Here is a 19,067-nt window from a genome sequence, read left to right on the forward strand (position 1 = left end):
GGCCATTTATTACTTCCTCAGAGCCATAAATGATTTAAAATGACTCAGCCATCCACTGGGAAGGATCGTTCCAAATGCCATTTTTCTGGAAGTTTTTATTTGATTTTATTATTATTTTTAAAGATTTATTTATTTATGCATACAGAACTGGGGTACCGGCCAGAGGTGCAGGGGTGATGAGAGGATTCACCAGACAGAGTGGGGAGCAGAACAGGCAGCTCGACGAAGTACACTGCTGAGTGGAGTAGCGGGTGGGTCAGGAGAGGTCTGCCGCGCCATTGTGTGTCACACCCAGGGCAGGGATTGAACTCATGCTGAAGTGGCTTTAGCTTCTTAGTGCGGTGCCTTCACCCACTGCGTCACCAGGGAGGGCCCTGGAAGCTTATATTTTAATGCTGATTACTGTTACTTTGTTTTGCTTCATTTGTGTACTGATATGTGTGTGTTTAACTAAAAAGAGAGGGTCCTTTAGGGTCTAGTTTTTGTGTTGTTCAACAAGAGGTTAAGAGAGTTTCTTTCTATCTGTGCTTTTTATTACATAAATATTAAATCATGTCCAATATTAGATGTAACAACATAATGAGCGCTCCCTATAGCTATTACCAGGTTTCAACAATTCCAACATATAAATATCTTGTTTCATTTATATATCACTGAATTCTTCCTCCCAACACAGAATCTTTTTTTTCTTTACTGAGGTGATGTTGGTTACAACGCTGTACATGATTTCGGGGTACAGGTTCACACCTCTTCAGATATATGTCACTACCTCATGGCCACCATCAAAACACCACTGTCCTTTACTCTAAGATGACGGGCTCCCTTCCCCCTTTGTCTCTCCCTACCCACCCCTTCTTGAGGCCTTCATTCAGCTGTCATATTTCTATGGTTCGCTTTGATTTACTTTTTGTGCTTTCTGCATGACTCTACTGAGTACTATCGCGTTAACTCAAGACCTATGTTGGTAGACCAGTTGGACGTCCAGTGTGTAAAAGCGTCCACTTATTGAAAAGTCCCTCCCCACAGAAGTCACAGCTCGATGAGGTCACCCTGGCCCCAGTGGGCAGCCAGAGTCCCCTCTGAGGCGGATGAAGGGACATCCATGGAGGATTTGCTTTGTTTCTTGGCAGCTGGTGGCTCTTGGCCTTCTTCCAACTTCCCTCTCAGTGTGAGAGAAACTACAGCGCTGTCAGTGTGATAATGAGGAATGGGCAGAGAAGGAGATAAATTAAATCCAGGACCTCAAGTTTCCTAGGACTCTGCCTCCTCCCAGCATCCAGTCATTCATCAGAAACACTCCTCAGAAGTGAACAGCACTCAGGGTGCACTGGCACCTTCATCAGCCCAGGCCAGGCTGTGGAGGGGCCTAAAGATTAGGGCAGATAAAGAAGAAATCAACCTTGGGTATTGTACCACTTAAATAATAATCCTCACCCGGCCCTCCCTGGTGGCGCAGCGGGTTAAAGCACAGCACTGAGAATCTAAAGCCACTTCTGCATGAGTTCAATTCCCGCCTGTCCCGGAGGTGACCACATGGTGTGGCAGACCTCTCCTGACCCGCCCACTGCTCCCCTCAGCAGTGTACTTCCTCAGTCTACCTGTTCTGCTCCCCACTCTGTCTCTGGTGAAGCCTCTCACCGCCCCTGAGCCTCTGGCCTGTACCCCAGTTCTGTATGCACAAATAAATAAATCTTGAAAAAAAAAATAATAATAATCCTCACCCAAATCCTGAAAATTGATCCCACAGTGATTGAGAAAGAGAGAGGGGAAGTTCACTCTTATCTTTGAATCATTTCTAAAACTGAACACATCTCTCACATGGCATCTAGATCATTCCAAGCCTGTTTGTTTTTAAAGACTATCAGGCTCTAGAGAGCAGCAAGTCTACCTTACTCATCAGTTGGATCCTCGGTGTCAGGACCATCCCTGACATATAATAAACACCACCAAATGTCTGAAAGACCCAAGTATCTCCTGGAAAGAAGCCTGAACACTTTCCAGTTGGCTGTGCTGGGGTTTCAAACTGACCCAAATGCTTCCCCTCTGACGTTTCTGGCCTGCCTCTTCTTTTACTACAGTACAATTCTTAAGCAGAGAGGGTGCATATTAATCTGGAAACAGCAGTGGTTGATGGCTATGGTAAAAATAGCTCTGGAGATATTGCAGTGTGTGGTTGGCCAGGCCAATCACATGAGAACTAGATCCAGGATCATTAAAAATATGTAGACTTCAAAAGGCTACGCTCCTGCACCATCTAGTGCAGAATGCACAATTTAAACACAGATTAAGTGCTTCAAGAGTTGTCAAGATGTTCAGTGGCGTCAAGGAGCAGCTTACGCAATAAAGTCTGAGTTGAAGTTTCACTGCTGTGTTCCAGAGTTAGAACCTGCTGACTCCAAGTGAGGGAGTGAATTCATATCTTTGAAGATTACAGAGCCTTTGTGAAGTGCTGTACAATCTTACCACATTCAGAACTAATTGATATTTGAACATCAAGATTTCCTCTCATCACATTTTAGCCCTCAGAATTGGCAGGAAAATGAAAGGTCAGTTCCAAGAAGCCATTAGTGCTGTCTGCTTTGTATCACACATAGCAATGGGCACACCAGGTAACAAGGTCATCTGGAGGTCAGAGTCCTGTCGGTCTGCCTGCTCTTCTGGTCTTGTGACATGACACAAATATGCCAACTTTCAAACACAAGGAGAATTTCTTTTCCCTAAGACTGTTTCAAAAGGTGTGAGAGAAAGCAAGTTGCTGACGTCTCTTGCATGAATCATGAAGTTAAAAGATTAGGAGAAAAAAAAAAAGATTAAGAAAAGTAGATTCCAGCCACCAAGAAAAAAATCCAGTGCCTACAGGGGGAAACATGGAAGGCCATGGACATGGAAAACTATCTACTTGATCCCTACTTCCATGTCCAATGTACCCAAAATGCTGAGGAAAAACCACATCATCTACATTATGAGATATTTTATCTCTCCAGTCACTCATGAGTGAATAAGAGGGTAGCTCCATCATAAGCACCTTTGAGTGACCATGACCCATCCACTAGAATAGCTGAAGTAAGACTGATAATACCAAGTGTTGGTAAAGAAGCAACTGGAATGCTCATACATTGCTGGGTAGGAGTGTAAAACAGTGAACTCACTATAGAAAATTGGCATTTTCTTCAAAAATTATACATATATCAGCCCTTCCCTGGTGGTACAGTGGGTTAAAGCACAGCACTAAGAAGCTAAAGCCACTTCAGCATGAGTTCAATCCCCACCCTGGAGCTGACCCACATGGCATGGCAGACCTCTCCTGACCCGCCCACTGCTCCCCTCAGCACTGTACTTCGTCATCTGCCTGTTCTCCCCACTCTGTCTCTGGTGATGCCTCTCACCACCCCTGCACCTCTGGCTTGTACCCCAGTTCTGTATGGATAAATAATCTTTTTTTAAAAAAGTATACATACATCTACTCTACAACCCAGAAATTCTACTCCTAGGATTTTATCCACGATATATTAAAAACAAGTTCACAGTCTTATATAAAAATGTTCAAAGCATTTGTATTCATAACAGCCAAAACCTGGAAAAAGCACAGGTGAGTGTCAACAGATGAATGGATAAACAAAAGGAGGTATGTCACACAATGGCACACTATTAGCAAGAAAAAGGTACAAGCTAGTGAGTGACATGCAGAACAATGACTCTGTAAACATTAAGTTGAATGAAAGGGCCAGACACAGAAGACTACTTCCTGTGTGATTCCATTTGTGTGAGGCACTGAAGTAGACAGAACTTGTCAGTGGAACTAGAAATCACATCTGATATCACTGAGAAAGGAGTGACTGAAAATGGGCACGGGGAAGTCTTTTTTAGCAACAGGAAAGTTTTATATCTTAATAGGAGTTTGGTAACATGGGTATATATATTTGTTAAATTGATTAAGTTGGATATTTAAGATATTTCATAAATCTAAGTTACATCTCAATTTTAAAATGTTTTAAAGGGACTATCAAATTATTACAAAACAAGTATAAAAATATGAGGTGAAAAAACAAAAAAAAGAATAAAATCTTGCTTTAAAATCCAGAAGTTATTTTTATTGAAATAATTGGCACATACAATTATATTAGTTGCAGGTGTATAACATAACTATTCCATGTTTATATGCACTGTGAAATGATCACCACAGTAAATCTATTGGGTTGTCGGAAAACTCATGATGCATTTTTGCTAGGAAAATATAGAAAAACATGCCATGATTTTTCTGACAACCCAATAGTTACCACTCATCACTATATCTAGTTACAAATTTCTTTTCTTATGATGAGGACTTTTAAGATCTACTCTCAATAACTTTCAAATATACAAGAGTCATTAACTATAGTCACCATGCTGTATATATAGCCCTGTGATTTATTTACTTAATAGTATTTATAAATACTTTATTTACTTTATAGTTAGCCCTGTGATTTATTTACTTTATAGCTGTCAGAAACTATTAACAGAAACTTCAAAAAAAAAAAAAAAGACTGCACCTATGGGCTCTCTTCCTTTGTCATACCTGGGGCAGGTACAGGGAGTCAGGAAGACAGCTCTCTTTGACCTACACTCAAGTCCTGCAGAGCACATTTTATTATTTCATGGAAACTGAAATAAGCAAGCAGGAAAGAAGACATAAAATGGGCTAGACTACCCAGAGCCCAACGAGGAAACTAACTTATGGATAGAAATCAAAGCTGCCTATGTAAGAGTTTCAGGTTTTTAAAGTTGGTCAAACTGATCCCCAGTGGGTCTTCTAATCGTCTCTAATACCAAATTCCTACATTAATATATATCTGCCTTAGTGATTCACTGTAACAAGCAAACATACACCTTTTACTATGCCCCAAGCAGTGGGCTGCTACTGTGGCCACACAGACTGTACTGCCCAACTTCAGAGGTCTGAACACAGCTGTGGCAGCCCTCGCAGTGCCTAGCTGATCCAAACTTAGACAATCTCTTCATTTCGATTTCACAAGCAACTTCCCTACTCTAGTCAAGGTGATTCTTCAACTCAGCTTCTCTTCAAGGCAGGCACTAAAGGACAAACCTCATACACGAAAATTTCCAGTCAATGGCATTCCACCGATGGGCGGTAAGCAGAATAACAGCTATATCTCATGAAGTCACCAGGGCATGCAATTTGCAAATGTTGTGAGAAAATAACAAACAGATCACAGTGACCACACACAGAGTAACTTTATAAACAGAGCCCTGGTATGTTATTGAATACACAAAGAAGCAGGTTTAGTTTACAGTTTTTTCCTGGGATGCCCATGGGCTAGATACTGAACTTGGTACTGGTACAGATGGAAATCTCCAGGTCTTTGAGAAGGCTGCTGCCAGCTTATCAATAACCCACACACATCTTCCCCAGGGCTGGAGTTAGAATCTTGCCATGAAGGCTACCAAGACCCCTGAATGTGACAGCGTTGGGCCATCACCCTGCTGGGGAGCTCAGCTACTTATAGCAAGAGAGATTTAGGCTGCCTCTGCTGTTGATAGCATTTGAGCCAATCTCATCATGCTGGCAAATTCCTTCTAGCATCCAATTTACTATAGCAGGTCTCTTTAAAGACAGGATCTCGGCTACCCAAAAAACAGCAACCCACCAAAGGTGCAGCTAGAAGTCGTTCCAGGAAGTGTACCAAATATCTCCCTAGAGAATCCCACAGTTTTATAGCTCCCTGAGCTGCCCACCACAATCATTTACCACACAATGAGACATAAGCTTGCAGGAGAAGGTATGGAAGGGAGAATCTGAGTCTATCCTATTTTTTTTTAAAGATTTATTTATTTATTCATATAGAATTGGGGTATAGGCCAGAGATGCGGCGGGTGAGAGGATTCACCAGAGACAGAGCGGGGAGCAGAACAGGCAGATCAACGAAGTACACTGCTGAGGGGAGCAGCGGGCGGGTCAGGAGAGGTCTGCCTCGCCATGTGGTCACCTCCTGGGCATGTGGGAACTGAACTCATGCGGAAGTGGCTTAAGCTTCTTAGTGCTGTGCTTTAACCCGCTGCACCACCAGGGAGGGCCTTATCCTATTTTTTTTAACTTAAAATATAATTTGAAAGAAAATTAATCCTTTCTGAGTTCCTAATATGTTCTCAAATAAGAGACTTCTGGCATTATTCTTTTTAACTTTTTAAAACTCTAATGTAATTCATTACTAAAAAAAATTCACCCTTTAAAAATATACAGTACATGTGGGTTTCATTTTCAATTTGTTTTCTTTGTTGCAATAAAATTAATGAGATGGCAGAATCAGTTAATTTGGAATTAAGAGAACTGATCTTACATCCTTGTGCTGACACTACCTATTAGTAAAATGGGATAGTCAACTTATTTAGTAATAACTTCCTTAGATGAAAATATATCTACTCCATCATAAACATTCTTATGAAAAACTAAAACTATTAAATACTGACATAAAGCATTGTATAGACATATATGCCATTTATAATACATCATGAATAGTGAAATAAATACTTCAAAAAATAAAAATGTACAGTACAATGATTTTTTTAGTATATTCTCAGAGTTGAGCAACCATCACTTCCAGCTAGTTCCAGAAGACTTTCTTCTGCTCCAAAAGAAACTGACACCTAATTTAGTCACTCTTCTGCCCAGGCCAATCCCCAGCCTTAGGGTGCTGACCCCTTCATGTTTCCAGAGAATAAGTGTAAAGGTCTTGTACTGACCAAAAAACTTAGTAACACAGGCCCCCTGTTATCCAAAAGTTATTTGATATATTATTTATAAAGTTATTCTGGTTTTATTGTTAATTTATTATTATTATTATTATTATTATTATTATTATTATTGTTATTAGCATTCAAATAGCAAGGGAGACTTGGATAGCAGGTAAAACCTGTAACTGAAGGTAAAATGTAAGCATGTTTGCAAAAAATGCATAAACTATTACCAGCAGTTATTATGTTTAGAAACTGCTGGACAAAACACCTCTTCTTCCCCAAAAGACATTCCAGGAAGACATTTAGGAACATCATACAGAAGTGTTCACTCACTTAGGAGACTTTAAAATAAATTGTGGTGCAGTAGACCTCTCCTGTCCTGCCTGCTGCTCCCCTCAGCAACGTGTTTCAGTCAATCTGCCTATTCTATTCCCCACTCTGTCTCTGGTAAAGCCTCTGAACCCCTGCACCTCTGGTCTGTACCCCAGTTCATGTATACATAAATAAGTAAATCTTTTTTTAAAAATAAAAATAAGTTGTAAGATCCCTGTAAAATCATTGAAAAAAAGAAAAAACGTTTGGAAAGAGGGTTCAGAGACAGGAGTAACAGACAGCTCTGCTACTCACTTCTTCCACATCATTTCATCACCTAAGTTAACTCTTTGGGGCTTCAGTTTTTCTCATTGGTAAAATTTGGTGGTGCCTTGAATAATCACTAAGATCCCTTCTTGCTCTGATAATCAGGAGTATAACAAATGAACATGCCTACGTGTCAAAAGCAGAGCCATTTCATTTCCCCCAAATTCACTAGAAGTCACTTGGAGTAAATGAACATGTGAATCAGAAGAACCAGAAAACAGAACTCTCCAAGGACCTTTGAAACACAAACACAACAAAAAGGGAGGTCGCGTAGTGGACTCTTGAACCTGTTGGGTGGTGACCTCCTGACAGCGTAGGAAGGTCGAGCAGCGTGACAACACAGGCGACTGGCAGCATGGCGAGCAGGAACTGTTTAGAGTTAGCACCTGGGCTTTGTGTGATTTAAGATTTTGCCAAGGATAGGCTCTCAACAAATGCTAGTGGAGAAGGTGATCAACAGCAAACTTGATCATGGGCTAGCACCGGGCTGGGGGAGTTGACAGAAACAACAGATGTGCTTCAGTGTGGGCATCAATAATACCCTGAGGAGAAACAAATTCAAATGGTGCTTGTGAGACTTTATGCAATAAAGGCCGAACTGCGCCTTCACTGCTGTGCTCTAGAGTTAGAACCTGCTGACTCCGAGTGAGGGAGCAAATCCATCATGGGTTATTCAGGCCAGGGCCAAGTCTGTGGGCCATCCTGGGAGTCAGACGATCACATTTTCTTACAAAATGTCGCTCAGACACATAACCAGGGCAGAGCACTGGCTTGAATGGACAACACACCTTAAACAAACAGAGCACGACAGACATTTACCTGTGGGATGAGATGCAAATGCCAGGAGCACCGCACTGAAAAAGAAACAGCACAGCAGTGACAAAACTTCCTTGGCACTGAGAAAACCACACACACTCCTACCCATTCTACTTGGAAAGAGTAAAGGGGACCTAAAAACAAGTATCTGTACTGAATGGTCTCCTTCCACCTAACCCCACCTCCTCAGGAAGTTAGGGAGAACCTCTTCACCTATTTCTGGATTAGGCAGGAGCAATGGGTCTACTGGGGGACAGCGGACCCCAGCTCCTGTCAGCTGTGCCATTGAGTGTCACACTCACCCACCTCCTTTACAAAGAGTATTTGTAAGCTAAACAAAGCACTAAATTACAAGTATTCTGCACTCTCATCACTAGCTGTTGAATGTTAGTTAATTTCTTTTTTGGCCACATAATTAACTTCATTAGAAGGCAAGTTCAATTTTTGAGAAGCTAGGCTGAAAAATGATGCACTCATGCATGATGAGCCCAAAAGCTGGCGTAGCCCAGACTCACAGGTGTTGCTGGAAAGGATGAAAGGAAGGTGCATCCCCCCTGGGGTGGACCACATATGCCCTGGACACCCCCATCTCCTATGCCACTCCATGGCATCTTCACTCTGTCCTATGCCACCTTCCACAGCCACTTCCAACCCAACTCCATGTCATCATGGCAGCTGATCTTACTAGAGCTTTAAGGAATGTTTTGTTTGGTTCTGGATTTGCTGGATGTCACACTCTGGTCCTTAACCCAGGCTGCATGTCCCCTAAAAGCCTGGCTGACGATAGACTCAGAGGATGTGGTCCAGACCCCAGTGTTTGACTCTGTTGTGGTCTCTGGTCATTTCACTGTGCACTGGCTCTGCTGGGTGACTAGCAGCAGTGTGGAAGAGGATAGTTTTGAGCAGGGAAACCACTGCTAATTCATCAGCCCTGCTCTGCTGCTGGCTTTTCTCCCAGTGCCATTTCTGTGGTTCCCAAGCCCTTGCTTGCTCTCCCTTTAGAGCACTGGCAGCCTGTTGGCTCCCAGAGGAGAAGCTCAGTGGAAGAGGAAGGCAATGGAGAATGGCCACGCGTCTAGTCATTCAGAAGCTGTAGGTGTGTGAGATAAGGCTGGCAGGTAGCTGTAAAACAGACACACTACAAATGAGACTGGAGATGTGTCCTGCATGCGGCCATCTTTGTTTATCTTCTCTTCTATCTTTGGAAAAACCTACCCTGTAGTTACTCCATTTTTTTCCCCAATGAATCTACTTTTGGTTATAATTTCCATAACAGAAGTTATAGCTCCTATGGTAAGACATAAGGGGCCCCTTTCCATCCCCAAATATTTCCTAGGGTCTCCAATGGTACCCCAAATTCTATTGCTGGAATCACCGCAAAGGGTTAGCCTGAAAGAAACATTAGGCAATAAAAATAAGAAATAATTAAATGACAACATTGATTCTGTTTGAATTTTGCAATTACAATGTCACAGCACTCCTAATTCCTACACTGTGTCCTCCTTGGGATCAAAAGACACATTTATTCATCCTTAGATCCCAAGTGCCTTTACCAGACAAACAGTAGAGGCTTAATACATTTTCCAGATTGCAAGTAATCATCTCTAGGCATATATGGCAGGGATACATTTGAAGAGAAATATTAACTTGAAGCCCCCTATCATTCTAACATGTAAACTCTGAGGAAATCACACTAATGTAAAAGGAACAGCATGCCAGAAAAACAGCCTACTTTAAAATTCATTCATTCAACAAGTATTTATTGAGTACCTAGTAAGTGCCAGGCAGTGTTCTAATAAGGAAAGAGAGCAAGGAACACAGAAAACATTTGTACTCATGGGAAAATAAAGAACAAAACGTAATTTCCATGGGCTACACTCCAATGCATCTTTTTTCTTTCACAAAGTCACGCACCAGAGAAAATGTCTATATTTCCCTTTCTCTTTCTTTCTCCGGCTCTTTCTTTCTCTCTCTCCCCTTCCCCCCACACAAAATTATCTACAAAATAATATGAACAGAGGTCAATATGGCTAGTTTCTATTTAACAGACAGTGAGAGACTTGTGTCAGCTCATGTTAAAAAGGAAGGGGCTAGGCATATATCCTATAATATATCCCATATAAGTTATCTACAATTCCCTCAAAATGCAGATTAAGGTCATACCATTTTGTTTCCAGCCCATATATAATATCCTCCTTTATTCCTTCCATCACCCCATGCCTCCACCTTGGGTCTGAGCCTTCTATCGCTATGAAAAACATCCCCAGATGAGAGCTGGGAACAACTACAGCCTCAAGAAAATAGAGGAGCGTGTGTCTTAGAGAGAGAATCAGCAACTACTGAGCTCTCTCAAAAGACGGAGAGTTCACACCAGGCTTGGCCCTGGCAGGCACTTCAGGCTGGCACACACAGGCAAAACCACCCCACAGAGCTCGGTGATTGATGTCCTCTGTCTTCAGCACTCGTGGGAAACCCAACAATGACCCTTGCTCTGATTCATGTATCTTTATCACTTGTACTGAAAGATCTAAAAACAGGCTGGCCAGCCAGGAGGCCAGAAGTACCAGGCTCTTAAGGAGAGGGATCCCCATCTTCACACGAAGGGAAGGAACTGTGAGTGGATGGGAAGACAGGAGAACCAGTGTGGGGCTAAGAGGGTATCAAAGAGATTTTCCCATCCCCTCACTGCTGTGCTGCTTGAGGGGGCTGTCCCATGTTCTGTGGAAAAGACAACTGCCTACAGGGGCGTGGAAACATTTTAAACAACAACATTCTCCTGAATCTTCTGGAAAATCTTTCAAAAAGGCAGCTAGTGAGTCTGGAAAACATGGAACTAAGGATTGTTTCAGCTGGGTACAAAAGGGGTCCATAGTCTTGAATGGGGTGAATATGCTTCAAATAGGCATTTTAATAATTATTATTATTTTTATGCACTTTGCTTGTAAATGGAGTATACAGCTCATGTTCAACTAAAGTTTTAAGCTGAGAAATTTCTTCCAGAAATCACTGTGACCAAATATTGAAAGGCGTATCTCCCCCTGGCTCTTGTTACTCAACGTTGCTGCAGTAAGCAAACTTGGGTTCCTAAGAGCAAATCTCACTCTGCCTCTCAATTGGTTCCATTTAGTGCAGTCTGGGACAACTAAAATCCAAGAGTTTTCCCCAACTATGCTGCTTAGTGCCACATCCCTGCTCTTTACTTGGTTGGGGGCAAGGGTGTGATCTCAAGTCCATACACTACACTGAAATGCTATAAAGCAAATTTCCTTAACAACTATCCCTTCACAACAATCTGGAGATGCAGATGATTATAATTTAGATTTCCTGAAGACCTTGAAGAGGCATGTCAGAATATGGCAGTATGGGGAGCTGTAGTTCTAGTTCCTGACTCCCAATGGCACACCCCTTCTTTCTCCACCCCAGGCTCTGTCCAGCACCCTGAAAGGTCTCAGACATGCACATGTGAACACCTTAGTGTGCAAGCCTACCCCTCATCCACAGTCCTCCACTAACAGTCTTTCTTTGGATTCCCCCTGGGTCTGCCTTGGAATGAGCTCAGGACAGCCAGAGCATGGAATTCCAGGGCACAGACTGGGGGTGTGAGTTCTGGGAAGAAAACTACATATTCCATGTGGAGAAGTGTTGCTTGCCCCTCTTGTCTGGCCTAAGGGCAGAACTATTATTTGGTTTTCTCAACTCTGGGTCAACTCACAGATTATTTAACTTGCCTTCCAAAAAGGCACATTGGCTCAGAACTCTCTAGTCAAAATATTATTAGAAATAATATTCATTAGCTCTAGAAGAATGGGTTAGTGTTGAAAATGTAATTCATACTTTACCTGAATATATAGTTTAAGTACTGCTGGTCAATGTCGCTAAGGAATAAAGAAAAAGAAATGTGAAACAACAGAAATGTTTTACACACACAAAATAGTCAATCTTCTATTAATAAATTATATTTACATCTATAAATTATCAACAGTCTGAATACAACTTCATATTCAAAGCCCATTTCTAGTTCCTTTTTATTTATACATACAAGAGCTGGGGTGTAGACCAGAGGTGTGGGGGATGGAGAGTGAGAGGATTCACCAGAAACAGGGTGGGGAGCAGAACAGGCAGATCCACCAAAATACAATGCTGAGGGGAGCAGCGGGTGAGACAGGAGAGGTGTGCTATGCCATGTGGGTCAGCTCCCTGCCCGGGGATTGAACTCCTGCTGCAGTGGCTGCAGGTAGTTTGACTGTGCTGCATCTTAACTCCTTCATTCACCAGGGAGGGCCCCCTGGTTCCTTTTTATAAAACAGTTCCTAATTTAATACTATCACACACACTTTCATTTATGGTGGTCTATTTCCTTTAAGCACAATTGGCACTTTTGAGGGAGACTATTGCCCACCTAAACTAAAAAAAATTATTCATTACTTTCCTGAAATCCAAATTTAACTGGACATGCTGTTTAATCTGACAACTCCACTGACTTCTTGTTGCAAAAACCTTTTATTGAAAGAACAAAAGGTGTTTGAGGGACCGAAAGCCACACATCTCAGCCTCCATCCACAATCTTCTCCCGGGAATCAGTCGCATCACATCTCCCCAGGCCAGGATGGAAACCCAGGGGTCAGCTGGCCAACCTAGGTGCCCCGACATTGGTGGGCAACTCCTGCCCACCCAAGCCTGAATTCTCCTCTTTCTCAGTTACATTCACAAGGCAGGTCCTCCAAATGCCACCCAAAGGCACAACACATAATGACTGGGTGACTTCTAGGTCTAAAATAAGTGGGGTTAGCAAAGCGCTGGGGAGACCATAACAAAGCAGTGAACTTCTAAGCTGGAAGAAGGAAACTGGGGTCCAGTGCAGCTGGTGACATAATTCTTGCAAATGTTCCCTAAATATCTGCACGAGGGAAGAAGACAGCCCTCTGGTACTGACCGGTACTGACCGGCGCTGGCCTGCGGAGGCCTAGTAGCAGAACATGACTTTGGGGCCTGAGCTGCTGCCTGCACTGCAAATCAGACTTGCAGTCTCTGGCCAAATGGAAGAAGCTCTTGAGACCTGGGTTTCACGCCTTTCCTTTCACCAAAGGAGAGCTCACCAAATTAAAGTTTTACCTTAAGACATTGGGCTTCTGGGACTTCTGGAGTATCTTATAAGCTCCTGAAAACGAAGCAACACATGTCAATGGCAAAGGGCATTCTTCTGAAGAGGCTGCACGCGCATCCAGGGAAATACATAGTGTATCAGTATAAAGCAGAAAAGGCCCAGCGGTGAGGCTGCCGGTCCCCTCACGCCTACAAGGGTCACCTGCTCAGACCACGAGGACCAACACTAGGGGTTTCAAAGTTTCAAATTCAACAATCCCCTTGATAATGCAGCTCAGTATAGATAGGGACTAGGAAGGTTCCTTATCAACAGAAGCACACAATTAGCAGAAGTTTTCGGCTTCCTTGGCATGGCATGCCTGAGAAAGAAACACCACAGCATTTCTGAACTGTGTGTAATAAAGTCTGCGCTGTTTCCCCTCCCCCCAAAACTACAGGCAGGAAACATTGGAACAGGAGTGAAATAGAGAGATGGCCTTTTTATTTTATCCACTAACTTTTCTTTTTTATTTATTTACTGCTGAATGAGTGCTTTTAACACACACTCCTGGATCACTTCCCATCATCTTTAGAGATCGACCAGCATCCCACATGTGGACTTGAGCAAGCAAAGTCTGCGCCTGATATGTTAATGAAGTTTGTCACAGAAGACGACTATAATATATTGGAAATGGAAACATTTGAAGAAAATTCCAAAACAGAAATATCAAACTAGAAAAAACTTATTTAGTTTTTAACTTTGCAACCTTGTGTTCAATCTTCTTGTCATCTCAGGTCAACAAAAAGTGGATTTACAGTAAGGATATATAATAAATAAACCTCCATTATTTAAGTAAGCATTCTTTCAAAACTTACCTATGCAGAATAAGTGAATGACAGCCCAGAAATATCCATCTGGATCAAACTGTAACACACGATTTTAAAAAAGTTTATACATATAGCAATGCTCCTCTCTGCAGTTTTGCTTTCTGTGGTTTTACTTACATGGCATTAAACATCCAAAATAATAGATATTTTGAGAGAGACCCTAACTTTTAGTAAAATATGTTGCTATAAGAGCCCTCCCTGGTGGCCTAACGGGTTAAAGCGCAGCATTATGAAGCTATTCGAAGCCACTGCAGCACCAGTTCTATCCCCAAGCAGGGAGATGACCCACATGGAGCAGCAAACTTCTCCTGTCTCACCTGCTGCTCCTCTCAGCAGTGTATTTCAATCAGGTCACCTATCTGTTCTCCACTCTGTCTCTGATGAATCCTCTCACCACAGCAACCCCCCCAACTCTGCCCTGTACCCAGTTTTGGTATGCATAAATAAAATAAATCTTTTATATATATATATATATATATATATATATATATTCACTCAGTTATAACTATATATATATATATATATAGTTATAACTGAGTGAATTGTCTCACCAACCCTGCACTCCACTCCTGACCTGTACCCCAGTTCTGTATGCATAAATAAATAAATCTTTTAAAAAAATTTTTTTTGAAATAAATAAATTTTAAGATCCCCATTTATTCATAACATTTGGGGCTCTTTTGTTGTTGTTGTTATGAAATGGAGATAATAATAATAGTCACTTCCCTTGTGGAATTGTGAGATTTTAAATTTAAAAAATACCTGCAGCATTGGCACAGAGCCTGGCACACAGCAGATTCCCTATAATTGTTAGCTATTCCTACTTCCTGAGGCCCCAAGTCTTCAGAGGTACCTCACAGCACCCCACACTTCCCTGGGATAGAGTCCTGGTCTCCCTGGGTTATAATTGTCTGTTTATGGTCTCTCTCCCTCCCCATGCTCCGACTAGACTAGACTTCTGCTTGGAGCAGGACAATTCTTCCTCTTTGTACCTTCAGAGCCTGGCTCAGTGCCTGACACTTGATGGGGACTTAACAAATGCTGGGGGAGTAAAAGAAAAAAGCCAACAATGAGCTGACTACTAGGGTGGGGGTGGTATTCCATGCCTAGAAATGAAAAATTAAAGATAACAAAGTGAAAATCACTCTGCAGTAAGGGCCTAAGATAAAGGGGGGAAGTCAACTTGGCCACAATGTGTGAAGCTGGCCATTGGTTTGTGGTTCTCCAGCCATGTAAAGAAGGCAGATTGCACAGTACCCAGACACCAGAGCTCTGTGAGTCACACTGTTGCAGCCTTGGGGAGAGCACAAATGCCTGAAAAGTGTTGACCTGCTTAAAATGTACCCAGCCTGAAAGCTTTTAAATGCTTTTGCCCAGGCCAGGGTTACCCTGATTCTAAAAGACGGACCAGAAATTTCTGCTCATACACAGAGTCTTCACAGGGTGCAGATACTTGGCAGGCAAAATGAGTTTACCTGAACTTACCTGGGAGTCATTGAAGGGAAGGCATCCTGCTGCAGCCAGGAGGAAGAGAACACTGTGGAGAGGGAGACAGAATATGTAGCTTCACTTTTCAACATCAAAGGGTTTCAGAAAGAGTGTGAAGGCTGAAATACATCAGCTGGAGTTTGGATGAAGCAAAGATTCTGCAGGATCAAACCTAGTTCCCTGTTCATCCTCTGAGAGCCCTGAGACCCATGTGGTTTTTTACTGTGCTGTGCTGAGAACAAGTTCCTTCTCTAGTGCTCAGCTAGCTGGTTTCTCAAAGACAGGCATTTGCAAAACCACACCTGGTTTATTTGGGGAAAACAGTGTGCCTGTGAAACATGGAATAAAAGGATTTTTAAAGCTGCAGATCCCCAAAAATATACCAGTGGAAAATCAGGCAGACCATGATTATATTACTTACAAGAAAGAAAACAAAACAAATCTAAATTCACAGAGATGGAAACAGATGGAGATTACCAGAGGGGTGGGGGGTTGCAGAATGGGTAAACTGAGTAAAGGGTATCAGTAAATACAAACTTCAAGCAACAAAACAAGTCAGTCATGGAGAGGTAACATACAGAATGGGTACCAAAACCAAAAAGATGATATTATAAACTTGAAAACTTCTAATAAAAGATGGTAATATTTATTATGATGATCATTTCACAATGTATAAACATGGAATTGTTATATCCTATACTTAAAAATATCAACTATGGTTGATATCAATGATATCAACCATAGTGCAATAAAAGTAATGTTCTAATTCAACAACCTAAAGAGAAAATAAAAGGGACATGGAGGCCTCCCTGGTGGCACAAAGGGTTAGGATGCAGCACCGCAAGAGAGCTTCAGTCTGAATACGATCCCCGGTCCTGGAGGTGACCACATGGTGCAGCAGATCTCTCCTGACCCACCCGCTGCTCCCCTCAGCAGTGTACTTCCTCCATCTGCCTGTTCTGCTCCCCACTCTGTCTCTGGTGAGTCCTCTCACCACCCCAGCAACTCTGGCTTATACCCCAGTTCTGTATGCATAAATAAATAAATCCTAAAAAAAAAGAAAAGGACATGGAAAGCACATTAACATCTTTTATGTATCGCCTTAGTGAAATGATCTATACTAGTATTTCCACTAACTAGACAGACCAACATCGCGGTATTCCTGCCAAATATGCATAACCTCAATTGAAACAGGAGACAAAGCCAAATTGAGGGACAGTCCACAAAACAGTGGCCTCAAACTGCCCCAAATGAGAAGACAATGAAAGACAACAAATGACTAAAAACTTCTAAATTAAAGGATGAGAGGGACATGACTTCTCTAGGGGAAAAGATTACTATAAAAGACAATACGGGGATAGTTGTCCCTATTCGAACATGGACTCAATATTAGACAATAATATAAGATGTTACATAAGGTGTTGATTTTCTAAATTTAATAGCTGCAATGTGGTTAAGCAAAAGATTGTTATTTTTAGGAGATGCACTCTGAAGTATTTAGGAGTAGGGTTTCTGCAACTTACTTTCATATTTTTCAGAAAAAAAAAAGCATAAAAGTATTGTGTGTGTGTGTTACACACACAAGGAGAAAGAAAGGAAATGCACAAAATGTTATCAATGGATTATTATAGGTGGAGGGTTTGTGGAAATTCAATGTCATCATATTCTTTAAACTTTATTGTCGGTTTAAACCTTCTCCTCAAACAAGTGTTACTAGGAAAAATCTCTAACTATTTGCTGCCTCTACTATAAGAATGAAGACCATTTTCAGCAACCAGACAGTCAACATTCCAGAAAATGTTGACATCTCCCTGAAGGGAGGTGCTGTTATTGTGCAGAAGCCCGAGGCTCACTGCAGAAGGAATTCAATCACATCGCTACCGAACTCAGTTTTCTTGGAAGAAAAAGAAGATCCTGGTTGACAAATGGTGGGGCAACAGAAAGGAACTGAGTATTACTGGTACAACCTGGAATCGTGCAGAGATGCGATCAAGATGCTATAAGGAGTGTGCGCAGGCTTTCCTATCAACCTTGGTATTCAAAAGGATGGGTCTGTTGTTAAAATTTAAAATTTGGAGTGGGGGCAAGATGTATACTTGCAAGCTTCAGAGGAACTCAGGCCTTGCTGGTTCAAGCCCAGAAAGATTGTTGTCATTTCTTGTGAAAGAAATGACACCGAACTTATATCAAGTTCAGCTGCTTCATGCAGCAAGCTAGGACACTTAAAAACAAGGATATCGGGCCCTCCCTGGTGGCGCAGTGGGTTGAAGCACTGTACTAAGAATCAAAAGCTACTTCCGCATGAGTTCGATCCCGCCTGCCCCGGAGGAGATCCACTTGGTATGGCAGACCTCTCCTGACCCGCCCGCTGCTCTCCTCAGAAGTGCACTTCCTCGATCTGCCTGTTCTGCTCTCCACTCTGTCTCTGGTGAAGCCTCTCACCCTCCGCATCTCTGGCCTGTACCCCAGTTCTGTATGAATAAATAAATAAATCTTTAAAAAAAAAATATCAGGAAATGTGGGTATGGTATTTATGGTTCCGAGAAAGGAACAGTTTGGCAGGTTGATGCATAAGAGCTAAACCGTCAGGCCACAGAAACAGTAAGATTCTGCATGATTCCTCAGCTCTATTTGTGAGCTATGAAATACAATAAAAACCATTATTAATTTGGGAACTTTTTCCTAAACAGATTATCCTTTCCAACTGCTCAGCAAGTAAAATGTTCAGAAGTGAATTCTAGTGCACTAAGAGTAACTGAAGAAATAGGATTTTTTTTTTCTAATGAGACTTCAAGTGGATTGAATCTGGTTTCAGAAGGAGTATGAAGGGTCTTCCGGGCGGAGGAATATGGTCTCAGTGATAAGCAATGGGTGACTGTTCACCACAGGATGCAGAACTTTGGGAAGGTCATAATTTTGCAGATGACTGAAGCTGAACGCTGACAGGCAAGGGAGCTGGATTCCTTTTTTATATACCAGTAACGCCTTATGAAATGGTAACTGAGAAATGGAATAGAGTGATAATGTAGCCTCAGAGTCAAAAGCTTCAGCGTCAAAAGTTTGCCTTCACGATAAATATGGCTACTGTGGTCAAGGTCCTCTCAATTTTACCCTCTGCCCCACTTCAGTCCTTTACTCCAACTTCCTAATCCTGGACGTTTTTAAATTAAGCAAGAAAAAACAAAGAGCCAGCAACCATTTGTAACATGTTGGTCTCACTGACCTCTTAAGTCAAATGAATAAACAGGTTTTTCATATTTAAAAAAAGAAAAATCTCTTTCTGCCTACTGAAATATTTAGCACCTGAAATGCTATTTCCACAGGATTAGGACTGGGATTTACTGAAACGAGGTGCTGAGTGGAGCCATAGTTGAAAACTGTTAAAAGTGGATGAAGGTTGTAGGGGCCTTCATTATTTACGC

General features: G+C 42.0%; 1 protein-coding gene across 2 annotated transcripts in view; it reads right to left on the bottom strand.

Moving 5' to 3' along the window:
- TMEM241 (transmembrane protein 241) overlaps positions 1–19,067 on the bottom strand; it is a 101,352-nt gene that overhangs the window by 45,009 nt on the left and 37,276 nt on the right. For both annotated transcript variants that reach the window (XM_012725767.1, XM_012725766.1), the window contains 5 exons: positions 15,643–15,694; positions 14,146–14,194; positions 13,300–13,345; positions 12,027–12,062; positions 8,191–8,225 (listed from right to left, as the gene is read on the bottom strand). In XM_012725767.1, the coding sequence (XP_012581221.1) occupies positions 8,191–8,225; positions 12,027–12,062; positions 13,300–13,345; positions 14,146–14,194; positions 15,643–15,694 (218 nt within the window). The remainder of the gene's footprint in view (positions 1–8,190; positions 8,226–12,026; positions 12,063–13,299; positions 13,346–14,145; positions 14,195–15,642; positions 15,695–19,067) is intronic.

The sequence above is a fragment of the Condylura cristata genome, unplaced genomic scaffold (assembly GCF_000260355.1).
Source record: "Condylura cristata isolate star-nosed mole 26May11 unplaced genomic scaffold, ConCri1.0 scaffold00016, whole genome shotgun sequence".
Taxonomy (NCBI): Eukaryota; Metazoa; Chordata; class Mammalia; order Eulipotyphla; family Talpidae; genus Condylura; species Condylura cristata.